The sequence below is a fragment of the Mixophyes fleayi genome, chromosome 4 (genome assembly GCF_038048845.1).
Source record: "Mixophyes fleayi isolate aMixFle1 chromosome 4, aMixFle1.hap1, whole genome shotgun sequence".
Taxonomy (NCBI): Eukaryota; Metazoa; Chordata; class Amphibia; order Anura; family Limnodynastidae; genus Mixophyes; species Mixophyes fleayi.
In genome coordinates, this window is record NC_134405.1 from 218446249 (window position 1) to 218466836 (window position 20588).

General features: G+C 38.8%; 1 protein-coding gene across 1 annotated transcript in view; it reads left to right on the plus strand.

Annotated features, from left to right (window-relative positions):
- OTOGL (otogelin like) overlaps positions 1-20588 on the plus strand; it is a 212548-nt gene that overhangs the window by 113573 nt on the left and 78387 nt on the right. The window contains exons 27-33 of the mRNA XM_075205981.1: positions 899-1015; positions 2781-2937; positions 5196-5222; positions 7110-7277; positions 10804-11082; positions 17425-17542; positions 20504-20583. Of these exons, the coding sequence (XP_075062082.1) occupies positions 899-1015; positions 2781-2937; positions 5196-5222; positions 7110-7277; positions 10804-11082; positions 17425-17542; positions 20504-20583 (946 nt within the window). The remainder of the gene's footprint in view (positions 1-898; positions 1016-2780; positions 2938-5195; positions 5223-7109; positions 7278-10803; positions 11083-17424; positions 17543-20503; positions 20584-20588) is intronic.

Below are 20588 nucleotides of genomic sequence, written 5' to 3' on the forward strand. Positions count from 1 at the left end.
ATGTCTATTTGAAAGCAGCCGTAGATAGGTCTCTAGTAGACGTATCTTTTGCGAGTGCTTTCTACAGGTGCAACAGACCTTGCTGTATGAAAAAAAGAAATAAAAAAAAATTAAATTTAAAAAAAAAGGCGTGTACCTCCTAAACAGCTTAACCAACCCTAGTGCTAATTTATTCCTTTATCTGTTTTGCAGGTCCACTGTGACTGATATAGCTAAGTGTATCATGCACACCAGCCCATAAGGCAGATAAATAGGTGTGTTTGTGCAATTTGCATAGTATTCTTTGTCATACAGATCTATTGATCCGTGCTACTTGGAATACTGTGTAAATTACGGGATGCAATTTACACTTACGATTTCATTGTAAATTGCACCCAACTCTACATCAGGCCCCAAGTGTATTATAATGTGGTTATGTGTGGTGTTTGGCATGTAGTACTAAGAAACCCATGGTAGTAAAAAAAGCTGCGGTAATCATGACTCCTTTAGGCCAAGGGGTATATTTACTAAACGGCGGGTTTGAAAAAGTGGAGAAGTTGCCCATAGCAACCAATCAGATTATAGCTATCATTTATTTAGTGCATTCTACAAAATGAAAGCTAGAATCTGATTGGTTGCTATAGGCAACATCTCCACTTCTCCAAACCCGCTGTTTAGTAAATCTAGCCCCAAGTCTTGAAGAAACCCCATTCCAGGAAATAAGAACAAAAGCTATGTTCCTATGTATCCCTTTACTTACACTACTTTGTAAAGAATATTCATTTTAATATTGTGAACAATCTAAAAATTATTTAAAAACATATAGACAGGCTAATACATGATTTTATCAAGATCAACTTGAAACAATGACAATAAGTTATTATGGAAATAATAGCCAACAATGTTGTTTTGTATTTAGTGTAAAAGTTCTAATGAGACAGTGAGACCGTGTGAAGTTCATCAGAGCAAATTTCCTTATGCAAAAAAGGAGTGTTCCATTCTCTACAGTGATGTGTTTGCCCCCTGTCGTAATGTGGTGAGTATGAATACGTTCACTATTAATGGTTATTATATTATTAATCATTATACTATTAGTTATTATTATTCTATGGTGAAAATTAAACTGATCACTTAAGAGTATTGTGAGGGATAGTATCACATTTATTGGGAAGTGGTGCTATTGCGTTTGGAAGTACTGCAATGCTGGATAGCCCATGAAGTGGGGGTTTTCCATTTGTCCACGCTAATGATCAGTCAATTATTATAGGGTGCGGTTATGTTGCACATCCAATTGTCAGTGACCAATCAGTCCATATCAGAACATGGGGAAACAACATGGGTAAGGGACTAATAAAGATATTATACCATTTCAAAGCATAGTACCGACTTATATTATAGTGTTCTACCATACTTGCCAACTCTCCCGGAATGTCCGGGAGACTACTGCATTTTGCGTGAGTCTCACGGACTCCTGGGAGAGTGTGTGGAAATCTCCCGGATCTGCCCACTTCACTAGGAAGTGCCCACTTCCTAGTGAAGTGGGCAGAATTAGGTTCTAAATCGCGACATTTGGCTCCGCCCCCCGCTGTCAAATGACGTGTTTGTGTCATTACATCACGGGTCCATCACGCCGACCTCCCCCGGCAGGCTCCCGAAAACCAACTTTCTAAAGTTGGTAAGTATGTGTTATACTTGTCAATTCCTGAATGCAAGCTACTATTCCATTTGAAGCATAAACTAATACTTACTGGAAATAAGTTTATATTTACTGCAGGTAATATGATTGCTAGGCATATGTTTGTAGTAAGACATTATAAATATCTATACTGTATCGTTGCTTAATAATATAGCTGTATAGCTATTATTTACAGCTACAATAGCTGTAATGCCCAGATATGTGCTATGTAATGTGACATTAGTGCAGCACTTTATAGTTCAGAAATATCAATTAATGTATTTACCATAAATGATTGAACTAGCATATCTGGACAGGCTCTGACATATTTCTTTTATTGTACTCTGTCAAGGCCAGAACTACTTGCTTTTTATTTGAGATTTGAAGAGCAGAGTGATATACTATCTGGTTGTGTGCAATTTTCTATTATTTCTAGCCGGGTCACACCTGCACAGATCCCCTGAGACTGGCCCAGCAAGTATTGCTCAGCTTTCCTGGTGACACTTTATTGACAAATGGCAGCGACAACAGATTTTCTATAGAAAATCATCATTATCACCTCTTTTTAATAAATAGGCTTGTTAATAATTCTGCTATGATTATTTTTTACATCATGCAAGAATGCCTGACTCACCATCATTTTCTGCATTTATCACTATCTACTTAAGAGTGGATTCTTGAGCATGCTTATAAGTTTGAAAAGTGAAAATCTGAGTACGGATACAAACTTTTAGTTTATAAGACTTTTTTTTAATTGATTAGATAATAAGCCACATGGCATTGTAAATGCCAGCTTTAAATAACAATAAACAATGATTTGCAATAGTAACACCAAACATACTAAAGCACTGCACAAACGTTGCACCACTATAAGGCAAACACTAGATGGCATTATTATAATTTTATAACTCCTGGTTATTAAATTAACCCCTCTATGGTGAATTTATTCCACATTCTTATACTTTTTGACAATGGTGCAGTGTAAAAAATGATAAAGCTTTACTTATGTTTCTTTTAATATAAATAATAATATTGCAACTTGAAAAACAATACATTATTTAAATGAGCCACACAAGAAGATAAAGAATACAAACTCTGAATTTGACTTTTGTATCATTTGTAACAGATTGATGTGACATCATTTGTTAAGAATTGCCACACAGACACATGCAACTGTAACCTTGGCGGGGATTGTGAATGTCTGTGCACCAGCATAGCGGCGTATGCTCACAAATGCTGTCAGCAAGGTGTAGCTGTCCACTGGAGGTCCCCTAATATGTGCCGTAAGTTGCTCTACGCTTACCAGTTGCAAGAAGACATTTTGTGCAGTGATCCACTATTCTGTAAATGAGTGCCTCATGCCAGACTTCCTCATGCCATAGTTATGATATTAGTTCCCAATTAATAAGCTGTGTTCTCATGAATTTTGTTTCAACCCCCAAAATGACTGCCCCCACTGTTTGTCATTTACGGAGTACACCCAATGCATAAAGCAAAATGTAGTTTGCACTGTTGCATCTGGATGGTCTAGGAGGTCACCTACTCATCTACACTCAGGAGACATCACTGCAGCCTTAGTGTGAAAAGAGTCAGAACATTGCATTGTGCAAATCTGTAAACATAAGATCAAAGTTCAGTCTCCTACCACTTTAAGACATCCCCTTTCAATAAAGTAAAGTGTTTTCTTTTTAACTTAAATAAACTTTGGCTCAACCTCGTTTATGGCTTACAGTTGTCTTAAGGTAGGGCACATTGTGACTGTCTATATTGTGTGTATGTTCAACTTTTTTTTAACATTTATCTGAGTGTGCTGCACCTAGAACTCCACATCTCAGGGAAAGTTCAGCATGAAGGCACAAAATGTGTTCCGTTTAAAAGTATGGTTCGAAGACAGCCAGTCTTAAGTTTTTATTTCATTAGAAGTATCTCACTCTGCAAAATGAAAGCTTGTTCCTGCAGAGCTCCATAAAATAGTGCACCTACTCCGGCCAACTCTTCCCCTCTATCTGTTCAAACTGCAGCCGCCCCGTAAATCTAGCGTCTATCTAGCTCTGTAAGCCTAGGTGCCTTGGAGGAAATTTAGGTGCAATTGTACAAGCCGAGCTCAATGGCTGGTCGAAAGCAGCTTTTGCTTTGTATTTTGCTCTTCATAACTGATCCCCATGTTTAGGCGATAGGTGCTCTTTAAGTGCACTTATCGCCTAATCATTATAAAAATATAATGATTAAAACTCAAACAGGGAATATACAGTACTTTATACGATTTTGACCACTGAAATGATGTTATTTAACTAGGTGTTACAATGGAAGAAATTTGATTCTAAGCCATGTTCAGCTAATAGAAATTAGTGCCCATCAATAATTGATTGAACTGTTGTCTTCTAATAATAGTGATATGAAATATTCTTCAACTTTTTTTCGTACATTTCTCCTAGCCTTAGTGGCTCTAAAGTGTTTGGAGATAAAGATGATGATGTATTTCTTATTCTTTGCTCTATTATCTGATACGTTTCCTTCTGAGTAAAAAGCACTTCAGCAGTTAATGCTTCTCTGCATTCAGAAAGAGTAATATGATTGGAGAATTGCATTGTTTCGCCACTCTAGGCAGGACCTGTTTGGCATTTCCACAAATCTCGGCCAGATACTCACTCCTCTGACACTCATATCAAGTCACGGAATCACTGAATTTTGAATGTATTATATAATAAGTTTCCTTCTTATGTTTCAATTTCCCTTATTACATGCATTAATCTCCTTCTACTGTATGCAGCTTATACAGTACTGATAATAATGCTCATACTTTCTATATAAATGATTATAAAACCAAATGTAGAATTTCAATAGAGCAGGGCAAGAAGATTACTCATTGAGAAGATGGTGTACGTTAAATTATATTTTTTTTTAGTGCATGCACATATGTAGTATACATTTATACAGAGGCAGGCTGGCCCCCGGGGTGCAGGGGGACATCTGCCACCCAGTCCGGTTCCATAGTGGTCTACCTTGGGCTGGGTCAATTCCGGTTCCATAGTGGTCTACCTTGGGCTGGGTCAATTCCGGTCCCATAGTGGTCTACCTTGGGCTGGGTCAATTCCGGTTCCATAGTGGTCTACCTTGGGCTGGGTCACTTCCAGTCCCATAGTGGGCTACCTTGGGCTGGGTCAATTCCGGTTCCATAGTGGTCTACCTTGGGCTGGGTCACTTCCAGTCCCATAGTGGTCTACCTTGGGCTGGGTCAATTCCGGTCCCATAGTGGTCTACCTTGGGCTGGGTCAATTCCGGTTCCATAGTGGTCTACCTTGGGCTGGGTCACTTCCGGTCCCATAGTGGTCTACCTTGGGCTGGGTCAATTCCGGTCCCATAGTGGTCTACCTTGGGCTGGGTCACTGGGCCACCTGCATTTTTTCCCTTTAAAGTGTTCCTAATAGGCTGTTGAGTCAATCCTTCCCCCCTGGGCTAAAATTTGCCAGCAGTCTCCTGCATTTATATTTTATGATAATTATATTCTCTGTTAACATTCACTTTTTCTTATGTTTTTCAGCCTATGACTGTGAATATTACAATCAAGGTAAGTGTTGCTCAAATTACACCCATATTTCAGATATTAAAGTTGCAGTCCATTGAAGAGAACCTGTCATTTCTGTGGTAAAGTCCTTTTTACATGCATAGAGTCAGATGCTGAATTGGACACATTTACATCTAAAAATGCAGGAGCAAAAATCATTCACACAAAAACATGCATTTATGATCTTACGATCTTAAGATCCATGCGAATCAGAACATGCACATAACTGCGTATGAATGCCTAAAGCATGATTATACGCTAGTGCAGTGGTTCCCAAACTTTTGCAGTTCGCTGCACCGTTAGAGTCTCCAGAATTTTTTCAAGGCACCCCTCCAAAATAATTACCAAGCAGTCCCATTTTATAAGTAGCTGGGTCAAAAAATGTAATAAGTACTTAGGTCAGGACAGAAATACTTATTTAGTTGTAGGCAAAAATACACATAAATCCAAGGACAAATAATATTTTTATATATTTTTTTCAATTATATTTCTGTCAAAGAATAATTTACAGCTAACTCACTCTGTGCCCCTGCATCATCTCCACACTCTGTGCCCCCCTGCATCATCTCCACACTCTGTGCCCCCCCTCATCATCTCCACACTCTGTGCCCCCCTGCATCCACACTCTCTGTGCTCCCTGCATGCACACTCCCTGTGCCCCCTCTGCATGCACACTCTCTGTGCTCCCTGCATGCACACTCCCTGTGCCCCCTGCATCCACAAACTCTGCGCCCCCTGCATCCACACACTCTGTGCCCCCTGCATCCACACACTCTGTGCCCCCTGCGTCCACACACTCTGTGCCCTCTGCATCCACACACTCTGTGCCCTCTGCATCCACACACTCTGTGCCCCCTGCATCCATTCACTCTGCGCCCCCTGCATCCACACACTCTGCGCCCCCTGCATCAACATACTCTGTGCCCCTACATCAACACACTTTGCGCCCCTACATCCACACACTCTGTGCCCTCTGCATCCACACACTCTGTGCCCCCTGCATCCATTCAATCTGTGCCCCCTTCATCCACACACTCTGCGCCCCCTGCATCCACACACTCTGCGCCCCCGCATCCTTTTTGCCCTCTCTGCATCCTTGCTGTGCCCCCTCTGTATCCTCGCTGTGCACACCCTTGCTCTGCACTCTCTGCTCCCTCTGCATCTTTGCTCTGCCCCTTCTGCATCCAGCCATGGCCAGGAAGAGAGAAAATAATAAAGGTGTTGACCGCAGGACAGTCCCCTCAACTCTGGACTGTCCCACTGGAATTGGGATCGTTGGGTGGTGTTCAAATGTTAAGTGTATTATCATTCTAAAATTACAACGTTAGTGAGAAATATTGTTATCTGTAATTACTAGTGATGTCAGAAATACCTGACCCAAGTATTTTAGTACATAATACATCTCAATGTTGAAGTGAATTTCAGAGGTTTTATGCTTAATAATAGCTGATTTTATACAGGGGCGGATCTAGATAATTGGTGTACCGGGGGCGATTTAGGGGGGGCGATTTAGGCCCCGGCCACTTTCTGCCTTCTGAGGCTGCCGGCGGCTGCACACTATGTGCAGGTCGGTTCTGCAGTGACAGTGTGCTGCCCGAATGCTCTGATTGTGCTTAAAACACAATCAGAGCAGCCGGGCAGCACACTGTCACTGCAGAACGGACCTGCACATAATGTGCAGCCGTCGGCAGCAAGCCCCTGCTAGGGGGGGCGATTGCCCCGATCGCCCCCCCCCCCCCCCCCCCCCCCCCCTGTATCCGCCACTGATTTTATATAGGACAGCAAATATCAGAAAAACAAATGTTATCATTTTGCATATTTGTGGGCTAATTTGTGTCTTTAATATATAGTCTATGTTCCTATATTGAATTTCCTCTCATTTTCAAACAGGACTTGGAGAAGGTCCCTTTATTCTCTCCAGTTGTGGCAACAGTGAAATTGTATTAGGTGTTAATGTTACCAGCAAATATATATTCCCATTGCCAAGAATGAGTGCACATGGAAATGTTTTGTTTAACTTCATGATAACACCTGGGCTTTTCAGAGATAAAGACCTATGTGAGTATTCCAAATCCAAATATTTAAATAATATTGTCACAAAAAAATGCAGACAATTCTATTAAAACTACCTTCAGTCAATATATGTACTGTTAAATGATCAAGTACAATAATATGGGGTTTTCATTTAAGTTTGGAAGTAAATTCCACAAGTGATTAACACCAAAGCGTGGTCTTATGTAATTCTGTTGTTCTTATAAGAAATCCTTTGTACATGAATGTGTTTAAACATATTTCAACAATTATATCAAGTATTTGCATCATAGATTATATAGAGCCAGTATTTTGTGAGTGAAAGATACATTTTGTGAGTGAAAGATACAGAAATGTCAAGTTTCAAAGTGCCAGAAACGATTGTTTAATGCTGGTATGATGCTAAATATCTAGATACAAATAGACATCTCATGGCAGCCATGATTGCTCTGTTTTGATCTGTAGAATAAACAGTCATTAGAGACCTTGTGTCACTCACCGGACCGTGAGTGCCTCTTCACTGGTGCGTGGCTCTCCAGTATTCCTGCCAGCACCTATCCTGAACCGTGGCCGCCCGCCATCCTAATGGTCTGCGCATGCGCAGTTCCTAAGAACTCTTCTGACCTTTGCTTTTAGTTAATTGGTTGATCAGGCAACGCTCCCTATTTAAAGCACCTGTGTTCATTACCTCGTTGCCTGATCTTGGAGTCTCATTCCCTGTGAGTCTCTGAAGGTGTTCCTGTGTACTTCCCCGTGTCTTCAGCTTCCTGCTGATTCCTGCTCAACTCATTGCCGGTTTCCAGACCGCTTCAAGTCTCCTGTGTTCCACTATGTCTTCAGCTCCCTGCTGATTCCTGCTGGTTTCCAGACCACTACAAGTCTCCCGTGTTCTACTATGTCTTCAGTTCCCTGCTGATTCCTGCTCTAATCATCTGCGGCTTCCAGTCCGCTATTACCTCCAGTGTTCTACTCGTGTTCGCTATCTCCAGTGATTCCTGCATTGCTCATCGTTGTTCTACCCGTGTCAAGTTCTCTGCTTGTGTGCTGACCCGGACCCTGATTACCGCTACCACTCACCTGTGGTTTCTTTACTCGTGCTGGCGTGCAGCTGCTCAGCTGTTCCTGTATCCTCTCGTGGACAGCCTGCTCAACTGAACCACGGTATGCTTACTTTCTATTGACTGTATTCGTTTACTGCATATCCGCTTGGACTGTTCTCCACTTACCCACGGAATCCTCTATCTCCCTGAGACTGTGTTATTACTCCGCATATCTGCTGGGAAGTTTACCTCTTTGTTCAGTCGTGAGATACATATGCTAATTGACCTTCTGCTATTAGCCTGGATTCCAGTAGTGAATTCGTCTCTGTCAAGCAGCGCCTGCCACACCAACATAGACTTGTGCATATTGTTTGGGATCAAGTTCCTAGTGCTCTCAGTGTCTACATTCTATGTTTTCACTCATCAACACTTGTACACCGCCTCACCTATTAAGCAGTGGTACAACTTGCTGTACGCAGACCACTGACTTTCCCGCTACCTACCTGCACCTGGACAAGTCTCTTCACCATAAGCAGTGGTACAACTTGCTATACGCAGACCACTGACTTCCCCGCTACCTACCTAATAAGAAATCTGGTTCCTCATATGCTCTTCATCTGGCTAACCGGTTGTTTGGAGAACAGACATTCAATTTCCTGATGAATTTTTATCTTCTCTCCAAGGTTTATACTATGCTAAACAGTATAACTTGTACAACTGGTACAACTTGCTATACGCAGACCACTGACTTCCCCGCTACCTACCTGCACCTGGACAAGTCTCTTCACCATAAGCAGTGGTACAACTTGCTATACGCAGACCACTGACTTCCCCGCTACCTACCTGCACCTGGACAAGTCTCTTCACCATAAGCAGTGGTACAACTTGCTGTACGCAGACCACTTACTTCCCTGTTACCTTCCTGCACTTCTTCACATCCATCAAGATCCTCGTGTTCATATCTACCTAATCATTAACCAGATTGCTGCTAGTCATTGACTTTTCTATTTGCATCCTCTCACCATCTGCTGAGTCATATGTTCCGCTAGTCACCTTGCTACCAGAGGACCACTGTGTAACCCACACTACTCTGGTAAGATCATCATCTGGTGATATCCTGGGCAAAGACTCCTAGTGCCCGTGACACCTTGGGCCTAATTCACAGTTGAATGCACGCTAGTTTGCGTAGGGTATCTTCCCTGAAAACGCACTGCGCATGCTTACAAAACAAGCAGACACAATTGCGCAGAATTCGTAACCGAACAAATCTGACAGTTACGACCCCCTAAGATCTCCAAGACTTGAGAGGTGGAACAGGGAAGGGAAGAGACTTAAGTAGCCAAGGTACAATAAAGGTGTATTCAAGCAGATGCAGTTTATTCAGAACCTGACGTTTACGTTGTGTACACGGAATCGCGCATGCGTATTACTTGCTAGCAAAGTGAATGTCCGCAATTGTTTATTATTTACTAATTACATTGAAACTATGTTGTCCAAAGATTCTGACATTGTCTGCAACCATAGACTTTGTAATTAGATTATTTTTTTTACACAATGCAGATTTTTTTCCCCTTGATTTTTTTAACTATTAGAAAACCGGTCATTTGTTATATAAGGCATTTCTATTTTTATGTGCATTTAGCTATGACTTAAGTGTAAATTTATAAAAGTGGTGCACTTGCTTCCAACTGTGCCTTCCACATATATGTGTGTCTCTGAACCTAACTTTGAAGCATCCGAAGATACGTTGGGCTCTGAATGCTGGCGGAGATACTCCATTGTTACATACATCCAACTCTGAATCAGGCACTTTATGTTTAATTGCAAGTTTAAAATGATTAATAACAGAAAAAGAAGCATCTTTTTCTTTGTTTCATTAATTTTTCCTCAACTTTATTATATGCTTACTACACAGTAATCCTTAATTAGGAGCATCCGCTGTCCCCGTATAGACCGTTCTGTACGTTTATGTGTTTATTTGATACAAGTATAATTTTGAGACTAAGATTTTATATTTTTATTTTTATTTACATTTTATTGGCCCAGCGCCTAAAGTTTAATCCATTTGGGACTAAGACCATTTTCTAAGTTTAAGATGAGCTAATACCATAGATATCAATGCATCATATTATAAGATGTCCTCTATTGGTAGATTAGCATTGCATTATGTAGTGAAACATTCATATCATTAATTATTCATCCAAGCTGTAAACAAATTAGAAAATAATGAGAGAAATGCCAGTAGTGGTTAAAATCACAAACCTGAATATGTTAAACATAAATATTTGAAGTATCGCTAAGCTACAAAATTATTTTTTTTATTAATGAACCACAACGGTAACACACATAGTTCAGCATTACCCTGACAGCTGTAGAATTATGATGATACTGAAAGCGGGTCAAACTAACAAAGCACTGGGCTTCCCCCAGACCCTAAAAACAGAAAATGATATGATTATCCTGTCTGTAAAGTATCCTTCTAATTATTACAATATTCTTGTCATGTGGAACAGCACTATCACTTGTCTCTTTGGAGTCTGCGGAAAGACCAAATTACTTCCTATCTGTGCAAGAAAATGACAGTGTATGGCTGGAACAATGGGAAGCCGGTTCAATGTTTCGAAGAAGGGCAACTTTTTTTCACCACCAAGGACTCTGGATTCCCGGCTATAGCGCCTTTGAATTGCACAGCAAAAAGGGTTTTTTTATAGTTCTGACTGCAACAGAGGTTAAAGTTTCCAAATACGACAATTCAGAGGAATTTAAACTATCCAGTGGTTTCAAGATTGAAGGTGAGCTGTGATATTAGCAAAATATATATTGATATATATATATTTGTTCAGTAGAGGAACCGGACAACACTAAATTATCAACATAATCAACATATAGCCAGATGCTAGGCTCAAGAAATTGCATATAGGCCATCCCAGAAGACAAACCAGGAAAGCCTGCACTCAGATATATGCTAAAATTTGTATAAGTGGAAGCAAAAACGTATCCCATAATAGTTATCATAGCAAAGCAGTGATGACATTGTTATACAAAGACCTGATGGCCCTTTTGGCAGGCCTGGAAAAAGATGCCCAGAAAGCACCAATAGAGGTGTCTGGTCTATGTTGTACATCATGGTCATCACTGTTTTGCTGCCATTTATACATGATGGAATGAGTTATATATATATATATATATATATATATATATATACAAGTTAACCCGTGCATGATACTCATGCATTCTAGTCAAATCAAGCTACTTAAGGTGTTAAAAAGGTTCTTGTCATGCATTTGGGCCATACCAACCACTCCCCACTGTCACTTCTCCTTCAAGAAATATATATATATATTTTTTTAAATCTTTATAAACACTTTTAACAATTAACAAATTAAATTAACAAATTAAAAACATCTTAGTATACCAAATTCCAGCCCTTTCTGAATTTTTTTTTCCACACACACTAAGAATTTAGTAGGTCAGTGTATAACTCCGCCCAGCAGGTGGCGATGCAGCTTGGTTTTATTTTTTCCACACACACACACACAGACAGACAGACAGACAGACAGACTAACACACGCCACTAGACATTTATATTATAGATATATATATATATATATATATATATATATATATATATATATATACAAGTTAACCCGTGCATGATACTCATGCATTCTAGTCAAATCAAGATACTTAAGGTCTTAAAAAGGTTCTTGTCATGCATTTGGGCCCTGCCCAGGCCTCCTCAGGGGAAGATCGTTACTTCCCGACGCAAGCGCCCATTTTTAATGTGTGTTCATGAGGTAAAATTACCTCAAGAAAATGAGTTTGACCCCTCAACTCGTAAATTTAGCCTTTACTACCCCTCCCACGGGGGGAAGGGGGATGATGGAAGTTAACTGACTTGACTATTCTAATTTTTTTGTCAAATAATGTCAGTATACCAAATTTCAGGTCAATTGGATGAGCCCTTTCTGAGAAAATAGTTTTTTCCACACACACACACACACACACACACACACACACACACACACACACACACACACACACACACACACACACTAACGCACGCCTCTACACATGTGTGTTCATGAGGTAAAATTACCTCACGAAAATGAGTTTGAGCCCTACCAAATTTCAGCCCTTTTTGATTTTTTTTCCCCACACACACTAAGAATTTAGTAGGTCAGTGTATAACTCTGCCCAGCAGGTGGCGCTGCAACTTGTTTTTTTTTTCCACACACACACAGACAGACAGACGCCACTAAGCATTTATATATTAGATGGTATGTACCCTGTATTCATTTTGAAATGAAGAAAAGAAGAGAATGTGCACATGTATTCTTGTTTTTTATTATATTACTGAAGCGACTTTGGTTGCTGCTGTTAGGGTGATATTCAGTGGTTCTCAGTGATATGTAGATATGACATGCATAAACATTCAGGTCCCTTAAACCACCAGACGTGTAATTTCCTACCTGTGTTTAGCTGCAATGTTTTCAGAAAGTAGTTTGCTCTCTCTAATTGCAGGGGCAAACGCAGGATTTCTAGGGGAGGGGGGGGGGGTTTCCATTCCACACTGCCACAGACAATGGCAGCCATCTGTCCTGATTCTGGTGGGGCAGTCCCAACTTTATGTGACTGTCCCGCTTAGTCAGGACTTTATTCCAACTGCAAGGATAGTTGGGATGGATGTCCTGCTACACACTGTACTTGTTATTAAGTGTGAGCTGCTTGTATCGAACTGTAGTGCATGTTGCTTGTCCTTAACGAGCAGTACAGTGTGAAGCAGGACATACATCACAACTATCATTGCAGTCAGGACAAATTCCTGACTGATTGGGCTAGTCACATAAAATCAGGACTGTAGTCACCAGAATCAGAACAGTTGGCAGGCGGTGCTTCACTCTCCTACCAGTTCTTGTAGTTTTCAATACCTGCGGCTCCTGGTCTCTGAAGTTTGGTTGCTTCTTGTCTTGTTCCTGGAATGTTGGAGCCCTGTTTATTAAAAAGGGAAATACATAAAATATGGAAAGTCTAGCAGCGGGTGAGTCCATTTAGGCCTTCCTCCCCCAACTAACCCAGATGTTAAATCAAAAGTACCTTAGTTTAATAATTAGGCCTCCATACCTGAAAAAAGACCAACATTAAATTAATAGCATTCACATCTAATAAGACATATTTCCTCCCTACCAGCCCTGACACTAAATTAATAGCCTCCACATTTAATAAATAGATCTCTTTCCACCTTATCAGCCCCAACATCAAATTAATAGCCTCCACATTTAATAAATAGATCTATTTCCACCCTACCGACCCTGACATTAAATTAATATCACTCACATCTGATAAATATACCTATTTTACCCCCAATTGGCCCCAGCATTAAATAAATAGCATTCAGAATTAATACACAGATCTAATTCCCCCACCATGCCCTGACCTTAAATTAATGGTATTCACATTTATAAATAGACCTATTCCCCCCAAAACAGACCCAATCTTAAATAAATAGTATTCCAATTTAATTATTAAACCTATATCCCCCCAAATTACCATAATATTAAATAATTGGTGTTCACAATTAATAAATACCACTCCTTCTCCCAAAACTCAGTCCCACGTTAAATTAATATGCCCCAAATCACCTTGGCATTAATTAAAAAATGCTATTATACCACCTTAAATTAATAGTAATAACTATGACCCCACTATTAAATTAAATAATACTGAATATGAATTTATTTGCCCCCACCAATAAATTGATATTTCCCACCCACTACTAAATGATTACTACCCACCCTCACCAATAAATTAACAACCAGCCTCTCCCTTATTACAATAAGCGCTCACTTACCTTCTTCCATTTGCCAGACTCTTCTACTTCCTGCAGTATGACATGCCTTCCATCCTGTGAAAGAGGGGGGTATACCGGAGATGGGGAGCAGACATGGGGGGTTTCTGGAGAACTAGAAACCCACCCTGGGTGCGTGCCTGAATTGCCTCCTGACTGCCATATATTATTAGGCGAAAATGACAGAAGGGATGAAAGGCAACCTTTTTTAGTATATTGCTGGTCGTGCTATTACCAAAAGAAGTTTCCAAAATGTTTATACTGTTACTCAAAGATTGACAATGACATTAACATCAATATATTTTTTTTTATACATATGAATGACATTTTATACTATTATAGTTACATTAAGGGTTAGATTGATCAAATCTTCTAAAAAGGAAAAGTGGAGGTGTTGTCCAGATTCTAGATATCATTTTCTAGAATGTACAAGATAACTTCTAGCTATAAATGATAGCTAGAATGTTATCAGTTGCTATGGACAACACCTCCACTTCTCCTTTTTAGAAGGTTTGATAAATCTTACCCTAAATATCAGTGAGTTTGAGCACATGTTTTTACACAGAGGCATCTTCACGTATTTAATGTCTTTAAATAATGTCATATTTGGTAATATGCCTGTTCACAAAACAAAATTAATTGATGTAAAGTATTTGCTTTTATTGTAGCCTTGGTAAAACTATCAAACCACTTTATCCAAACCTCTGTGTTCGATCACACATATCAAAATTGGAGTTTCTCTAGTGATTTGTTTTGTATAATAGATTAGTAGAATAGATACAGTAGATACAGATTTTAAGTCATGCTTAATATGAACTACAGACTTTGTGTATGAAGAGTAAGTTTGAACTCTCATCTTTTTTATTACTATCCCATGAGTATGTGGTTAGGGCAGTGAATTCCAAACTTTTTGCAGTTCAAGGCACCCTTAGGGCCTCCATAATTTTTTCAAGGCACCCCTAAGCCAAAATATTTACCAAGTAGCCCCCCGCCTTGCTTACCACTGGCCCTGGCCGAGACACCCTTGTTAGATCGCCGAGACACCCCAGGGAGCCTAGGCACACCGTTTGGGAATCACTGGGTTAGGGCTTTAAAAGTGTATTTATACTTAGATTTACCTTCCCTTTGTGATTCTGGGTCTCTGCTGCTCATTCTTTTTCTGTACTGTATCTCCAGTCTGGCATTTTGTTCATGTTATTAGGTATAACTGATCAGCATTTCACAAAGACAAGCAAAGCAGCATGCCCACCCCCTAATAATGCTAGTCAGCTTCATTGGGTTATTTGGAGTAGGGTTGATATCTTTTTGTAGAGGGTGCTAGAAAAAATTGTGTGCCCCCACTATTAGCACCAAACTGCAGCACCCAAAAAGCACAGCAATCTTTTCATTTTTTTTATAAACTTTTACTTGATTTAACACCACAAAATGCTACTGAAATGATGAATAATATAATGTTGGGATACTGCTTGTATAATCTAGATATAATAAACAAATGCACAAAGGGTGGTAAAAAGACTACTTTAAATCATCCAAAAAAACCTTCAAAAAATGAGAGCATAAACAAATATCTATTACAAATACATTTTTTATAGCAAATATATTTAGCATCAGCAAGACAGAGATAATAAACAATAATTGATTCATAATTTGGAGCGATATCTAAAACACCAGGTATATTGTCTGCAATAAGACACCAATAGGTAATGTAGAATGATGCAATGATTGAATAAAAAAGATTGCATATATAATATAAATGACACAGATATGCAGTGAAGCTAATCAATATGTAGCCTTACCATTGCAAATATAGAGTAAATACAAGATGTGAAAACTGTATGATGGCTAAGGGCTAAAAATAAGGATAAATACTCAACTCACAAAAGGGGCTAACCAAAAATTTAGACTGCAGTTTTAAATGCAAATTAACAAATGTGACAGCATGGTGGCACAGAGGTTAGCAATTCTTCATCACAGGGCTGGGTTCTTGGGTTAGATTTCCACTATATTTGTGTGGGTTTCCTCCGGGTGATCTGATTTCCTGCCAATATCCATAGACAAACTGATAGGTTAATTGGCTATGACTAAATTGTCCCTATTGGAAAGTGCTTTATAATATGTAGGTGTTATATAAACAACTGTTAATAATAAATAAATAATAGATCCAAATGAAAAAAGCGTACCATCAGAGAGACCAAGGACAGTTGAACCCCAACTTCAATGCCTCTTTTGTAACATCTTTTTGTAATTGCCCTCACAACTATCTACCCACCATGTTTAAATTTTTTTTTATTAAAAAGACTCCACTAAAGAAGGAAAAAAGCATCTTTTGATCCTCATCATGATTTAATATAATTCAAATGCCTACTGCTCTTACCCTCTCCACCACCCAAAATATGAAGCACTTGGTCTTCAACTTAGTCAGGGCCATCTTTTCCATTGGGCACGATGGGCAGCTGCCCGGGGGGCCCACGGGCAAGGGGGCCCCATAGGCACGGCTCTTAATGAGAATAAATAATCATGCAAAAGAAAAAAAACCTGCAAAAAAAGCCTACAATGGTCACTGAGCAAGTACATCTATCTATCTCTATCTCTATATATTTATATCTATATCTGTATCTGTATCTGTATACATCTATATATCTATATCTATATCTAGGGGCCCCGGTGCACTGCTTTGCCCGGGGGCCCATAATGTTGTTAAGATGGCCCTGAACTTAGTGTCTTCAATCTTTATAGAGAAATGATACCAAGTAATACGAATAAATAAGAAACAATGCCACCCTCCTTGACTATATTTGGGAAAAAATTATCCAAACTAAGAGTCTATTTGTCTGCCCTCTGGTGGTCAGGATCCCCAGTTAATCACATATGTGACTGATGGTTTGATGCTGTTTCTATTTCCTACGTATCTAATTGAATTTGCCCCAATTAAGTACACATAAATGGGTGGAAGTTGATTTGAACCATTTCCCATTTATTTGGCTGCATCTTGCAATGAGGAGCACATTTGATTGCCTGTTGTTGTACTCCCCCTCCTCCACTAAAGGTAACCAGCCTAACAATGTCCAACTATTTACTGTATAGCACTTTAGGAGGTCCCGCCTCTAATGTACCACCCGATAGTCATCACATGTTGGCTAGAACAGAGAGCTGGTTATAGACACTGTAAGTGTGAACTTGCTGCCCTGCTACTGACGCATTGTTGTATCTAGTAACAATATCAATTAATATGCTTCTTCTTCCACAAAAATATTTTTTTTATAAACCAAAAAAATGTGTTTTTCAGAGATTGTGGCAGCTGTTCCCTATAGGAGAATGTGTGAATGGAGATATGAGCCATGTGCCAGCCCTTGTGTTAAAACCTGCAGTGATCCCGAAGCCATTTTATGTTCCTTTCTTCCACCGTAAGTTCGTTTCCACAGTATTGTTCCACATATAGATTATTGCTGCTTAACAATTCTGCTTCTTGTTCTGCTGTTTAAAATCTATTTTAAACACTTTGCCAATATCCATGCATGTTTTCTTGAGATCTCTTTGTAGCCTTCTATTGAAATACTCATTGTCCCAATGAATCCAGTATTCGGATCACAATCGTCCTTTCCTCAGTGCCCATTTGCCCAATCATTTTCCCTTATATTTTGAATTCTTCAAAATCTTTGTGGAAACCCAATTAAAATAAACTTTTTACAGAAACATTATGTTTTGTGAAAGGGTTATTTTTAACAATATTATAAAACATTTAGTTAGGTGTACAAATTGTTTAACTATAAAAGTGATGATATACTGTAAACTTTGTGGAGCTTTCTTAAAGTCTGAGGACTGCCAATGGCAGAATGCAGTGGTGAATTTTCATTATTGTATTAAAGCTTCAACTTTGGAGTTCTTAGCTATGTAACATGATAATCCAACTTAGACCATTAACCTTTTAAATCAGGCAATTTCTTTCTTTTTTGTATGAGATATTATAGAAATAATTGTGGCACTTTTGCACAAATTGTTTTTATATTTATACCAAAAGGTAAGATGGGGTGTGTTATATACAAAACATGTTTCTTGTTTTAAATACTATACACTATAGAAATATTTATTACTCTTGCTAGGATCACTAAAACATCAGTTTGGTTAAAGGGAAAAACCAACATCCTCCAACAGATTTATTTTCTAGATTTAGTAAATAGACAGAAGAGGCATTTGCTTATGACACAACAGAAGGGTGGCCTACCATTATACCTTCTACTTATGCCTGGGAGTGGAAGAGCTTTAACAAAATCTCTATCTTGGCCCCTGGTTTCCTAGGAAGACCCCTAATTCAAATAATGGGTCATTTCAATATTTTGACCTAGGTGGTTCTAAAATCTCCTGGGTCACACGTTAGAAATTGGTGAATTTTTTTTTTTAAATTATGCTAGTCCTAATCTGAACTCATAGTCAAAATCACAAATCCCATCCTTAGTCCTAGGCTAGCCCAAGCTCTATGCCTATGCTTAGCCTCAAAAATGCTCTGCTTTGCCACCCAGTTCTAAAAATACAAACATTTCTTATACAGCATAATTTTTGCTATTGAAAATACAAAGTAAATGTGCATTTTGGGTCTGATTCATTAAGGAACGTAAATGCCCATACGTGCCATATTTTTAATAAAATCGCTCTTCACATGTCCATAACCAGAAGACACAGTAAACACAGCAACATCAAATTCACTTTCGAGCGCAGAGGACCCTTACTACAGTCTATGATTTCAAGAGCAGAACAGGAAGGGGGTTAGGCGTATGCTCATAATCAGTGTACAGTAAGGGAGTGCCAAGCTCAAGCACAAGTCCAATTCAAGCTTTGGGCATCTGAAATGTATGTGTTTTTCTATTGTAACACTTGCACCAGCTACAGTTCAGGTGTAAGTGCTGACTAGTGATGAGGGTCACGGAACATGCGCTTGCAATCAGGAGCTACTGTAAAAATGCATTTTATGTACAGTAGACATTAATAACATCCTAATAAATGTATTTTATAGAACAAAAATTAAAACTGATTCATTAAGGCTGATTCATTAAGGATCTTAAGGATCTTAACTTGAGAAACTTCTTATTTCAGTCTCCTGGACAAAACCATGGGCCTGATTCATTAAGGATCTTAACTTGAGAAACTTCTTATTTCAGTCTCCTTCACAAAACCATGTTACAATGCAAGGGGTGCAAATTAGTATTCTGTTTTGCACATAAGTTAAATACTGACTGTTTTTTCATGTAGCACACAAATATCAGCTTTAAATTTCAGTGTACAAATAAGCTATCAAGTATTTGTGTGCTACATGAAAAACAGTCAGTATTTAACTTATGTGCAAAACAAAATCCTAATTTGCACCCCTTGCATTGTAACATGGTTTTGTCCAGGAGACTGAAATAAGAAGTTTCTCAAGTTAAGATCCTTAATGAATCAGGCTCCATGTTACAATGCAAGGGGTGCAAATTAGTATTCTGTTTTGCACATAAGTTAAATACCGCCTATTTTTTCATGTAGCAAACAAATATCAACTTTAAATTTCAGTGTACAAATAAGCTATTAAGTATTTGTGTGATACATGAAAAAACAGACAGTATTTAACTTATGTGCAAAACAGAATACTAATTTGCACCCCTTGCATTGTAACATGGTTTTGCCCAGAAGACTGAAATAAGAAGTTTCTCAAGTTAAGAGCCTTAATGAATCAGGCCCCATATTATTAATGAGTGACATTAATTGAATATTTGTTTGTTTATTTGTGCGTTCTTTTGGAACTTTATATTCCACATATATATTGGACGTATCCTGCAGAATATTGTCTGTTAGAGCAGAGCGTATCTAGACCCGTATTAAACAAGAAATATATCTTTAGATTCGCTCTTAGGTGAATGCGGACATGCGTATCCCTGATTTACGTACGTTTAAAAAAAACAAAACATAAATTGCGAGTCTTATTGGATCAAGTCCTTTATGTTTACTCTCAAATGCATGAGTCTTTGTATTAGGGTAGAGCACAATTTAAAGTTACCCCTTGAGTGTTATAAAAGGGTCTGAAGCCCATTGATATGATTTTGCCCACCGTCCACCAATGTTTTAAAAATGGAACTGATTATATCACCAGCCAATGGCCAACCAGGTATCTAATATTACTGCTTTTCCCAACACTGTTCAAATTAAGCATGAAGTCAATTGTTATTTACAGTCAACATTAATTTAGAGATAAAGGTCTTCAATTTTAAGCAAGTTGTGTAAATATAATTTGATACTGAAATTAATATTTCCATGAACCATACATTAAAATGTTTCATGTTTACAGTCCTTAGTGTTAACTAGTCTTTTTCCAACATTTTTCCTTGCATTATTTGTAGGGTAGAAGGGTGCATTCCATACTGCCCAAACCATATGATTCTTGATGAGATTACACTCAAATGTGTCTATCCAGAGGACTGTAAG